Source organism: Scyliorhinus canicula, chromosome 5 (assembly GCF_902713615.1).
Source record: "Scyliorhinus canicula chromosome 5, sScyCan1.1, whole genome shotgun sequence".
Taxonomy (NCBI): Eukaryota; Metazoa; Chordata; class Chondrichthyes; order Carcharhiniformes; family Scyliorhinidae; genus Scyliorhinus; species Scyliorhinus canicula.
The window spans coordinates 16,220,255-16,232,655 of record NC_052150.1 but is presented as its reverse complement, the minus strand read 5'-3'; the positions used below and the strand labels follow the sequence as shown (position 1 = coordinate 16,232,655).

At 51.1% G+C, this 12,401-nt stretch overlaps 1 protein-coding gene across 1 annotated transcript in view; it reads left to right on the top strand.

Annotated features, from left to right (window-relative positions):
• The window catches only part of ppp1r3g (protein phosphatase 1 regulatory subunit 3G), a 25,121-nt gene extending 12,720 nt beyond the window's left edge, over positions 1-12,401 (top strand). The window contains exon 2 of the mRNA XM_038796637.1: positions 9,699-12,401. Coding sequence (XP_038652565.1) covers positions 9,767-11,209 — 1,443 coding nt within the window. The 5' untranslated portion in view covers positions 9,699-9,766 and the 3' untranslated portion in view covers positions 11,210-12,401. The remainder of the gene's footprint in view (positions 1-9,698) is intronic.

The following is a 12,401-nucleotide window of genomic DNA, read 5'->3' as shown; positions in this document are numbered from 1 at the left end:
CCACTCTTTAGGACCACACGATTTCCCCTGTCAGCCGAGGTACGCCAGGCCTTCGACGGCATCAAGGAGGACATCGCCAAAGTGGCCATGCGGGCGGTGGATGAATCCACCCCATTTCAGGTAGAGAGCGACGCCTCAGAGGTAGCTCTTGCAGCCACGTTAAATCAGGCAGGGAGACCAGTTGCATTTTTCTCCCGTACCCTCTCCGCTTCAGAACTCCAACACTCTTCAGTTGAGAAAGAAGCACAAGCCATTGTGGAGGCTATCCGTCACTGGAAACACTACCTCGCAGGTAGGAGGTTCACCCTCATCACCGACCAAAGATCAGTTGCCTTCATGTTCGACAACTCGCAAAGGTGCAAAATTAAAAACGACAAAATTCTGAGGTGGTGGATCGAACTCTCCACCTACAATTACGATATCAAATATCGACCCGGGAAGCTCAACGAGCCTCCGGATGCCCTATCCCGCGGGACATGCGCCAGCGCGCAGATCGACCGATTAAAAGTCATCCACAATGACCTCTGCCACCCGGGGGTCACCCGGCTCACCCACTACATCAGGACCCGAAGCCTACCTTTCTCCAACGAGGAGGTAAAAGCGGTCACCAGGGACTGCCCGATCTGTGCGGAGTGCAAACCGCACTTCTATAGACCAGGCAGGGCCCACCTGGTCAAGGCTTCTAGGCCCTTTGAATGCCTCACGATTGATTTCAAAGGGCCACTCCCCTCAACTAACAAGAACGTTTACTTTTTAAACGTTGTAGACGAGTTCTCCCGTTTCCCATTCGCCATCCCGTGCCCCGACATGACCTCCCACACAGTCATTAGGGCCCTGCATAGAATCTTCACCCTGTTTGGTTTCCCCAGCTACGGACACAGCGACCGGGGTTCGTCCTTCATGAGCGACAAGCTGCGTCAGTACCTGCTCGACAAGGGCATTGCCTTGAGTAGGACTACCAGCTACAACCCCAGGGGGAACGGGCAGGTGGAAAGGGAGAACGCGACGGTCTGGAAGACTGTCCTACTGACCCTCCGGTCTAGAAAACTCCAAGTCTCCCAGTGGCAGGAAATCCTCCCAGACGCGCTCCACGCTATTAGGTCCCTTTTGTGCACGGCGACCAACCAGACCCCTCACGAGAGGCTCTTCATTTTTTCCAGGGGCACTACCACGGGGGTCTCACTTCCGGCATGGCTGAGGACGCCGGGCCCCGTACTTCTGAGGAAACACGTCAGGGCGCACAAAACCGACCCCCTTGTTGAAAAAGTGCGCCTGCTCCACTCCAACCCCCAGTACGCATTCGTTGAGTTCCCTGATGGCCGTCAGGACACAGTATCCCTCCGGGATCTGGCACCCGCCGGATCCAGCGCCCCCTCTACCCCCACAGAAGGACCTCTCACCCTACACCCCATGCTGCCGCCCCCTCACGCTCCCGAGCCCACGAGCTCGCTCCACCAGTTCCGTGCACCCGCGCCGGCCAGCCCCCAGCCCCCCCAGCCCCCGGTCGAACCAGGAGAGTATGAAGCTCGGATACAACCCTCCCTGGAGTCCGCCATTGTACCCCAGCACACAACACCCATCCAGCCACCGCAAGAGGCTGCAACCCCGGTGCTCCGCAGATCACAGCGGACAATTCGACCACCGGACAGACTGACTTTATAGACCACCACCCCCGCTGGACTTGATTTTTTGCAGGGGGTGAATGTGGTGAATGTAATATATATGTATATATGATAATTCACACTGTCTTTGTAAGCGCAGTAGCGCTATCCTACCACTAGGGGAGTAGCTCTGGGAGTACTCAGGAACTTGTACTGGGCTCCACCATTGGCTCCGCCCACGACTCCTCCCCCTAGTGCAGCTGTATAAATACCCTTGTCCAGAGTCAGCCTGAGTTCACTACGAGTTCATCAACGGGTAACAGGCTGGCTCTGAAGTAAGTCGATTAAAGCCTAGATTCATATCGGAAACACGTGTCTGGTGAATTGATGGTTCCATCAAGGGGCGATTTCTCCACCCACCTCCCAAGATATAATAAGGAACCCCCCCCCCCCCCCCCCCCCCCCCGGTAGCGCAATAGACCAAAACAGGGTCCATAACAACATGCTGCTCACCCAGATAAAGAGAAGAAACCCCATGGAAGGGACACCTGAGTTAGCCCAAGGACATTGAACACAGATGTATGCCATTACAAGGTGGATGCTAGGGGACAAGACAGCTCTGCCTCAACAGAGACAAAAACACTGCCTCCCCATAGCAGAGCCAGCTACAATGAGGAGGAACTCAGGAAACCATTATATAACACCACTTAGAGGAGGGCGCCTAACTCCATCAAGCCTACCCCCAAATCGAAGAAGAGCTCCAACAATGCAGAGGCATAGCATACAGACTCTCATTTCAACAATTTGAGCAAGGATAAACCACCCACATCCATGCACACATTTCTCCCTACTCCAAAAACACCAACCACAAGAAAGGGAACCCAGTCCTCTCCTGGATACATGATCTGACCAGGCCTTCTTGCAGATAGTAAGAAGTCTTACAACACGAGGTTAAAGTCCAATAGGTTTGTTTCGAATCACGGAGCACTGCTCCTTCCTCAGGATTCACCTATTGCTCTTTGCTTTCTCTCTATCCTACACCCCCCCCCCCCCAACCCCCCTCCCTGCAGTTCGTCTATCCTTTTTCTTGAGTTTAGCTATCCCCTGTACTGCTCCTTCCCCCCCCCCCCCCCCCCCCCCCCCCACCTTTCCGGGTCTTTCCCTCCTTCTTATGCTTTGGCTACTTTCTCCTGGCTCTTGGCTACTTGATTATTCTTCAGCTTGTTTATTGGCTACAAACAGGTCCCGGAACAGTTGGGTGAATGGCTCCCATGCTCTGTAAAAGCTGTCGTCCGACCCTTGGATGGCAAATTTGATTTTCTCCATTTGGAGAGATTCTGATAGGTCGGACAGCCAGTCCGCAGCTTTGGCTGCTGACCGCCAGCCAAGCAGAATTCTACGGCGGGCGATCAGGGAGGCAAAGTCAAGGGCGTGCGCCCTCTTCCCCGTGAATAGATCTGGCTGGTCTGATACACCAAAGACCACCACTTTCGAGCATGACTCCACCCTCATCCCCACCACTTTGGACATTGCCTCAAAGAAGACTGTCCAGTACCTGACAAGTCTGGGGCAAGACCAGAACATGTGGTTGTGCTTGGCCGGGCCTCCTTGGCACCGTTCACATCTGTCCTCCACCTCCGGGAAGAACCTACTCATTCGGGTTCTTGTTAAGTATGCTCTATGTACCACCTTTAGTGGCGTCAGCCAATCTCCCTGTTGCAAAATTTCTGGTAAAGATATTGGCCACATGCATAGAGGATTGTGTCCCGGGGGTAATAGCGGTGGACCAGAAGGGATTTGTTAAGGGACGACACCTGACGTCCAACATTAGGCGGCTCCTAAATGTGATAATGATGCCTGCGGAGTGGTGCGAGGTTGAGGTGGTGGTGGCCATGGATGCAGAAAAGACCTTTGATCGGTGGAGTGAAGGTACTTGTGGGATAGTCTGAGAAGGTTTGGGTTTGATAGGGATTTGTGGACTGGGTCCTGTTGCTATATCAGGCACCAGTGACGAATGTAAGGACAAACTGGGTTCGATCAGACTATTTTAGTCTGTGTTGGGGGATGGGACAGGGGTGTCCACTTTCCCCACTACTATTTTCCCTGGCCATAGAGCCCGTGGCAATGGTGCTGGGAGCATTGAACATTTGGTGGGGGATAGTGGCGGTGGGGGAGGGGGGTAGAACATGGGGCCTTGCTCTGTGTGGACGATTTGCTCCTTTATATAACAGACCCATTGGGTGGAATTGCAGGAATTATGGGGATACTGGAGGAATTTGTTCAGTTCTCAGGTTACAAACTGAATATGGGCAAGAGTGAGGTTTTTGCGATCCAAGCAAGGGGACAGGAGAGGAGACCGAGGGAGATGGCGTTTAAAGTGGTGGGAGGGAGTTTTAGGTATCTGGGGATTCAAGTGTCAAGGGACTGAGGTCAGCTACATAAACTAAATTTGGGCAGGGTGATTGAGCAAATGAAAGGGGACTTCCGTAGGTGGGATGTGCTCCTGCTGTCACTGGCGGCGGGGGAGGGGACTATGAAAATTACAGTCCTCCCGAGATTGCTGTTCGTGTTTCAGTGTCTTCCAATCTTCAACCTCCAGGCATTTATAGGAAGATGAATGCGGTGATCTCGGGTTTTATTTGGGCCGGGAGAACCCCAAGGGGTCCTTCTTGAAAGGGGGTGCGGGGAGGGGGGCTTGGCCCTTCCGAACTTTATTAATTACTACTAGGTGGCTAACATATCGATGGTTAGGAAATGGGTAGTGATGGAGGGGTCGATGTGGAAGCGAGTGGAGGCGGCATCTTGCAAGGGCACGAGTCTGAAGGCTCTGTTAACGACACCGCTGCTGTTCACGCCAACGCGGTACTCCACAAGCCCTGTGGTAGTAGCAGTTCTGAGAGTGTGGGGGCAATGGAGACTGGAGGGGGCGCCCAGGGCCGGCTCAAGGTACCGGCAACTCGGGCAGTCGCCCGGGGCGCCATGTGCTAGGGGGCTCCATCAAGGAGTGCGTGACCGGCGTCAGAGACCCGCCCCCCCCCCCCCCCCCCCCCCCCCCCCTCCGCCCCCCCCCCCCCCCCCCGGCCCGGCCCCGCCCCCCCGAAGGGCGCCGACGTTCAGTTTGCCCGGGGCGCCAGCAACCCTAGGGCCGGCGCTGGGGGCGCCGGTGTGGTTATCGATCTGTAACAATCACAGGTTTGCTGCGGGGGGACTGGACGGGGACTTCAGGTGGTGGCAGCGGGCAGGGATTGAGAGATTTGGAGATCTCTTCATTGCGGAGAGTTTCCCAAGCTTGGAGGAGCTGAAGGGGGAGTTTGAGTTTCCGATGGGAACAGGTTCCAGTACCGGCAGGTATGGGACTTTGTTCGGAGGCTGGTCCCGAGCTTCCCTCGACTCACACTAAGGGGATTACAGGACAAGGTGTTGTCAAAACCGGGAGTTGCGGAGGGGAGGGTCTCGGAAATATATAAGGAGCTGATGGAGTGGGAAGGGGTCCCAATTGGGGAAGTGAAGAAGTGGGAGGAAGAGCTGGAAGTGGTGTTGTAAGTCAGGTTGTGGGAGAAGGCCCTGAGGAGAGTCAATGCATCCTCATCGTGTGCCAGGCTTAGCCTGATTCAGTTCAAAGTGGTCCACAAGGCTCACATGACTGTGACACGGATGAGCAGGTTTTCGAGGAGGTGGAGTACAAGTGTGGGCGCTGTGGGAGAAGTCCTGTGAACCATGTATAGATGTTTTGGGTGTGTCCGAGGCTGAGGGGATTTTGGCATGGATTTTCAGATGTCATGTCAGAGGTCCTGGAAGTGAGGGTGACTCCGAGTCCAGAGATAGCAATATTTGGAGTGTCGGAAGATTCAGGAGCCCGGGGGTGGGGGGGCACATTTTGGCCTTTGCCTCCCTGATGGCCCGGAGACGGATTTTGCTGGGATGGAGGGACTTGGAGCCTCCAAAGTCGGGCGGTTTGGGTCAGTGACATGGCAGGGTTTCTTAGGCTAGAGAAAATTAGGTTCTCCTTAAGCAGTTCATTACAGGGGTTCGCTTGGAGATGGCAGCCGTTCATCGACTTCTTCAAGGAAAATTGACCGTCAGCAGGGGAGGGGGGGAGCGGGAGGCATGGAAGTGACGTATAAGGGCAGGGAATCTAATATATATGTAATTAGGGTTTAGGGATGGGGAGAGTTGGGTGTGCTTTTGTGGGGTTTTTGCGTGTTGGATCTCTATAGAATGTTAAAAAATGTTAAAACTATAAATGCCTCAATAAATTTTCAAAAGAAAACGCAGCAGAATCAGAGCTCGCAAAAACGCAGCCACTCACGCTCTTATAACACGTGACCCCCCCCCCCCCCCACCACAGGAAGAATATCTTTATGCTACCAGTGTTAATGACCTGGAACTCGCTGTTACAAGGGTGATGGAAGTGAATATGATCAATGATTGCAAAGCAAATTAAAATCAGCACTTGAGGAAAACAAACTTGCCGGATTACAGGGATCAAGTTGGGGAATGGCACTGCCTGGACTGCTAGGATAAACCCGTTGGGCTGAATGGCCTCCTGCTGGACTGTAATGACACTGTGTTTTGATCATTATCACCCCCACTGAAACATTCTGCAATTGCTCCACATCATCCTTCAGGGCTAGAGCAGTTATGCTTCCTTCCTCATTGGACTGAAAACACACATCATCCTGCACACATTTGAAGAATTCCTCTTGCTCTTTGCCCTTTATGCTGTTATGTTCCCAGTCTACATTAGGATAATTGAAATTTCTCATTATCACTGAAGTTCTTGCAATTTTTTGAATGATGTTGACACTATTAACTTATTGCCCCGGGGACACCCTTATTATACTTCATATGAGCATATTGTCGTGAATATGCTGTAATGTGCTCAGTGTTACCTTGTTTCTCTGAGGGTATCCCTATTGCCAACTGTAGGAGCTTATTGCGCTCAGCGGTGCCACCAATCCCCTTGGTAAGAGCATATTGTCCTGAGTGTGCACCTGCTGGCCCTTTTGCTCTGCGTGTCCCCATTGAGGTTATTCCCATAACCCCATTGTCCTCAGTGGTTTATAGCTGTAACACCTCCCCACCCATTTCCCCCAGTGAGGGTTACTGCCTTGAGGGTTTCCCTGTTGCTCAATAGAGCTCATCGCCATGAAAGTGCCAGTATTGTCCCCCTCCCCCACCCAGTGTGGAGGGGGTTGCTCTGAGGTTACTGCCCTCAGTTGGTGCCACTGTCTTTAAGGTGTCACTACTGACGACACAAAGGTTGGTGGAATTGCGGATAGTGATGAGGACTGTCAGAGGATACAGCAGGATTTAGATCGTTTGGAGACTTGGGCGGCGAGATGGCAGATGGAGTTTAATCCGGACAAATGTGAGGTAATGCATTTTGGAAGGTCTAATACAGGTAGGGAATATCCAGTGAATGGTAGAACCCTCAGAGAGATCTATGTGTACAGGTCCACAGGTCACTGAAAGGGACAACACAGGTGGAGAAGGTAGTCAAGAAGGCATACTGCATGCTTGCCTTAATTGGCCGGGTCATTGAGTATAAAAATTGGCAAGTCATGTTGCAGCTGTAAAGAATCTTAGTTAGGCCACACTTGGAGTATAGTGTTCAATTTTGGTCGCCACACTACCAGAAGGATGTGGAGGCTTTAGAGAGGGTGCAGAAGAGATTTACCAGGATGTTTTTTTTTTAAATAATTTTTATTGAAAAATTTTGAATTTATACAACAACAACAAACCATAATAAAATACCAAAAATCACAATAATAATAGCAATCCTAAACATTCGCCCCACCTCCATGAACAATACAGCATATTAACAACAACACAAATTAACACAATATTAAGTTACACAATAGAAACTACAATAAGGAACACCCCCCCCCCCGGGTTGCTGCTGCTATTGACCAAGATACCTATCTTTGAGCCAGGAAGTCCAGAAAAGGCTGCCATCGTTTATAGAACCCTTGTATTGATCCTCTCAGGGCAAATTTCACCCTTTCTAATTTTATAAATCCCGCCATGTCATTGATCCAGGTCTCCACACTTGGGGGCCTCGCATCCTTCCACTGCAGCAAGATCCTTCGTCGGGCTACTAGGGACGCAAAGGCCAGGACACCGGCCTCTTTCGCCTCCTGCACTCCCGGCTCTACCGCAACTCCAAAAATCGCGAGTCCCCACCCTGGTTTGACCCTGGATCTAACCACCCTCGACACCATCCCCGCCACCCCCTTCCAGAATTCTTCCAGTGCTGGGCATGCCCAAAACATATGGGCGTGGTTCGCTGGACTCCACGAACATCTGGTGCACCTGTCCTCACCCCCAAAGAACCTACTCATCCTAGTCCCGGACATGTGGGCCCGGTGTAGCACCTTAAATTGGATGAGACTAAGCCTCGCACATGAGGAGGAAGAGTTGACTCTCTCCAAGGCATCCGCCCAAGTCCCGTCCTCTATCTGCTCCCCGAGTTCCTCCTCCCATTTAGCCTTCAGCTCCTCCACTGATGACTCCTCCACCTCCTGCATTACCTTATAGATGTCAGACACCTTCCCCTCTCCGACCCACACCCCTGAAAGCACTCTGTCCATCGTCCCCCACGAGTGCAGCAAAGGGAATCCCTCTACCTGTCGCCTAGCAAACGCCTTTAACTGTAAGTATCTGAACATGTTCCCTTGGGGAAGCCCAAATTTATCTTCCAGTTCCCCCAGGCCCGCAAACCTCCGGCCAATAAACAGGTCCCTCAATTTACTGATGCCCACCCTTTGCACCCAGGCTTGTACCTCTACATGACGCCATCTCCATTCTTTTCCACGCTGCCCCTCCCCCCTCCATCACCCATTTACGCACCATTGACACATTGGCCGCCCAATAGTACCCCAAAAGGTTGGGCAGCGCCAGCCCGCCTCCATCCCTCCCTCGCTCCAGAAACACCCTCTTCATTCTCGGAGTCCCATGTGCCCACACAAAGCTCAAGATACTGCCAGTCACTCTCCTAAAGAAGGCCCTGGGGATAAAGATGGGCAGGCACTGAAAGAGGAACACGAACCTCGGAAGCACCGTCATTTTGACGGACTGCACCCTCCCCGCCAATGACAATGGCAGCATGTCCCACCTCTTGAACTCCTCCTCCATCTGATCTACAAGTCTGGTGAAATTATGTGATTTACCAGGATGTTGCCTGGTATGGAGGGCATTAGCTATGAGGAGAGGTTGAATAAACTTGGTTTGTTCTCACTGGAATGAAGGAGGTTGAGGGGCGACCTGATAGAGGTCTATAAAATTATGAGGGGCATATACAGAGTGGATAGTCAGAGACTTTTTCCCAGGGTAGAGGGGTCAATTACTAGGGGGCATAGGTTTAAGATGCGAGGGGCAAGGTTTAGAGGAGATGTACAAGGTAAGTTTTTTACACAGAGGGTAGTGGGAAGCCTGGAACTCGCTGCCAGATGAGGTGGCGGAAGCAGAGACGATAGTGTCGTTTAAGGGGCACCGTGACAAATACATGAATAGGATGGGAATAGAGGGATACAGATCTGGAAGTGTAGAAGATGGTCATCGCAGGCTTGGAGGGCAAAAGGGCCTGTTGCTGTACTGTACTTTTCTTCGTTCTTTGTACTGTCCCCCACCCACCCACTCCCAACGGGGTGTTTTGCACTGAAGCTGCCTCTATAGCCATTAGTCAGTGAGAGATATTGACCTGAGGTTCCTGCATCACCTTCAGTGTTGGTCGTTGCCCTAAAAGCCTCTCCAGACCTAAAGGTATGGGATCATTTCCTGGAGAGTGTTCCCATTGCCTTCAATAAGGAATTATTGTCTGGAGGGTCCCTAATGCAATCAACGGGGATTATTGTCCTAAGGCTGTCCCTATTACTCTCAGTATTGCCCCCCCCCCCCCTGGCGGCAGTGACTCAAAGCCTCCTGTTTATTTGTTGTGATCACGTCGCTCTGACGCCCGGCTGCTCCGCTCTGGACTCGGCTCCCAGCCCAATGTACGTGACACCGCAAAGTTTTCAGCAGAGTTTTTTTTTAAACGGGCTCAAGATCTGCTGGCGACGCATCCTCTGATTGTGCTGTTGTTATTATTTTTAATAGGTGCAGGTTGAGTTTGTGCAAGGGGTGGAAGGAAGGGGTTGGTGGGGAGAGACCAGGAGCGGCATGTCATGGAGGAGCCCGACCCTGCCATCTCCCCGGCGGTGCACCGGGACCTGCAGACAGAACTGAAGGTCGCGCCGACTTCTTGTTCCAGCCACTCTCTGCAACTCACCCTGGGGTCCAGCAGTAACACCAGCAGCAGCAAAAACTGCAGCACGGCCAGTTGCAACGCCAATAGCTGCGGCACCAGCGGCTACAACAGCAGCAAAAACTGCAACATCACCAGTTGCAACACCAACAGAAACTGCACAACTGGCTGCAACACCAACAGAAACTCCAGCACAGCCAGTTGCGAGAACAGCAGCGGCTGCAACACCTACAGAAACAGCAGCACAACTGGTTGCAACGCCAACAGAAACTGCACAACTGGCTGCAACACCAACAGAAACTCCGGCACAACCAGTTGCAACACCAGCAGCGGCTGCAACACCTACAGAAACTGCAGTACAGCCAGTTGCAACAGCAGAAACTACAGCACAGCCAGTTGCAACACCAGCAGGAACTGCAGCACAGCCAGTTGCAACATCAACAGAAATTTCAGCGCAGCCAGTTGCAACACCTGCAGCGGCTGCAACACCAGCAGAAACTGTAGCGCAGCCAGTTGCAACACCAGAAGCTGCAACAACAGCAAAACCTGCAACCACGGTAACAACTGCAACACCAACAGCTGCAAGACTAGCTGCAACTCGCAGGCTGGTGACGAGGGGAAAGTTTGCGAGCTGACCCACCAGCCTGATGGCACATGTCCGGAGAAAGAAGTGCTGGTCAGTGCAAGCAGCCGGCAGAGCAATGAGCTTAGGCTGAACCGCCGCCGCACCAAGTCTTTGCCCTGCCTACACGACCCCTCCGACTTCTTCAGCGAATTCAACGGAGGGCTGCGCAAGAAGGTGAAGTTCGCCGACTCGCTGGGGCTCAGCCTGGCCAGCGTCAAGCACTTCCGAGCCAGCGACGAGCCTTACATTCCGTCCAAGGTCTTCCTGCGGCTCCAGAGCTTCCCGGCCATCGTGGATGACCTAAACGAGAAGTTCAAAGCGCTGGGCATCCACTGCCTGAGGCCCGCTTTCTCCATGCCCTGCGAGGCCAGCGACTTCATGCAGCGAGCCGAGAAGAACCGGGTCTGCCTGGAGAATGTCACCGTCAGGCACTTTGATGTTCACGGGCTGATCAGGGTCTTGAACATCTCCTATACCAAAGAGGTGACTGTCCGCTACACCTTCAACAACTGGCTCTCCAGCATGGACACGCCTGCGAAGTATGTGGAAGGGTCGAGCCACTTGGGCACCGACCAGTTCTCCTTCGTTTTGTCCATCCCCCCTTTCTTGGACCAGGGTTCCTTTGTCCACTTCGCCATCTGCTACAGGGCAGACAACGAGGAGTACTGGGACAATAACTTCGACAAAAATTACTCCCTGCAGTGTGAATCTACGTCAGATGAACACGCCAACACTTAGGATCTTTAAATGCACATGTTTGCATATGTCCTCTGTTAAAGCGGTGCCATCTCTCCATTACTTTTATGACAGGAGCCGCGGTTTTTAAAAAAGCACGAGGCGTCAAACTTACCCAAGGAAGTGTATTATTATATGTTCCAGTCTTAGGATAGAGTTTGAGATATGCTATTGACAGTACAGTTATTGAAGAAAATTAAAGTGACAATGGCATCAAGAATATTTGACTTACGATCAAAAGATTCCGCTGTGCACACACAAGTGGCAGAACTGACAATGGAAATGTCGGTGTACAAATCTGATACCGTTGGACGTTGTGTAGTTTAAGAGCTTTGTTTAAATTGCATTCCATTTCCCCCATCCTCCAATTTTGTGTTGCTAACTTAGCCTTACTTTGAGAAAAGTTTTAAGGGAGGCTTATAACATCTCTTGTCCAGGAGCAGGGTTACAGAATCTGATACCAGGCATCTCAAATGCCACCCTCTGCTAGTTGTGGAGAGTAGGCAAGTTTGGTGTGACATCTGTATTTCCACTAAGCCCCTCCACCCACTCCCTGATAACAGTGGCAAGATTACAAACACAAAGTCATATTTTGCTGTTTCTGATAGTTATGTAGTGTATTACTGCCATGCCTTACAGTATATCCAATAGCAAAAAGACAACTTGAAGAAGTTGTCATCTCAATTTAAAGGTTAAAATTTTTATATATAGATAATCACATTTTATGAATTGGCTAAAGATGATCCAAAAAATAATTGTGCAGTTGATCTTTGATGCTCTAATATGCAGTTGATCTTTGATGCTCCAACATGTGTGTCAGGTGGTTTTTAATGATCTGAGGACTGTAACTCATATAGAGGATTATAGAATACAATACATTTGTCAATAGGATTAAATTAGTCAATCTTTAACAATACATATAATGGATGTTAATTAATGTGCAATGAAAGGCAGGATTGTGCAGGAGGAGTTGGTTTCCATCTGACTGTCAGCACAACCCCAACTGAAGTGGTTTTAATTCTTAGTGACATAACTGGTTAGAAAGCCAGTTACACCATGGGAGACATTGTTTATAGGATTTACTTGCATAGAATAAAATAGAAACTTCTATTTACTAATGAGTGCAAATGGAACACATATAACGTGATATTTAAACTACATTATGAAATGGATTAAAAGTGTTTTATACAATGAA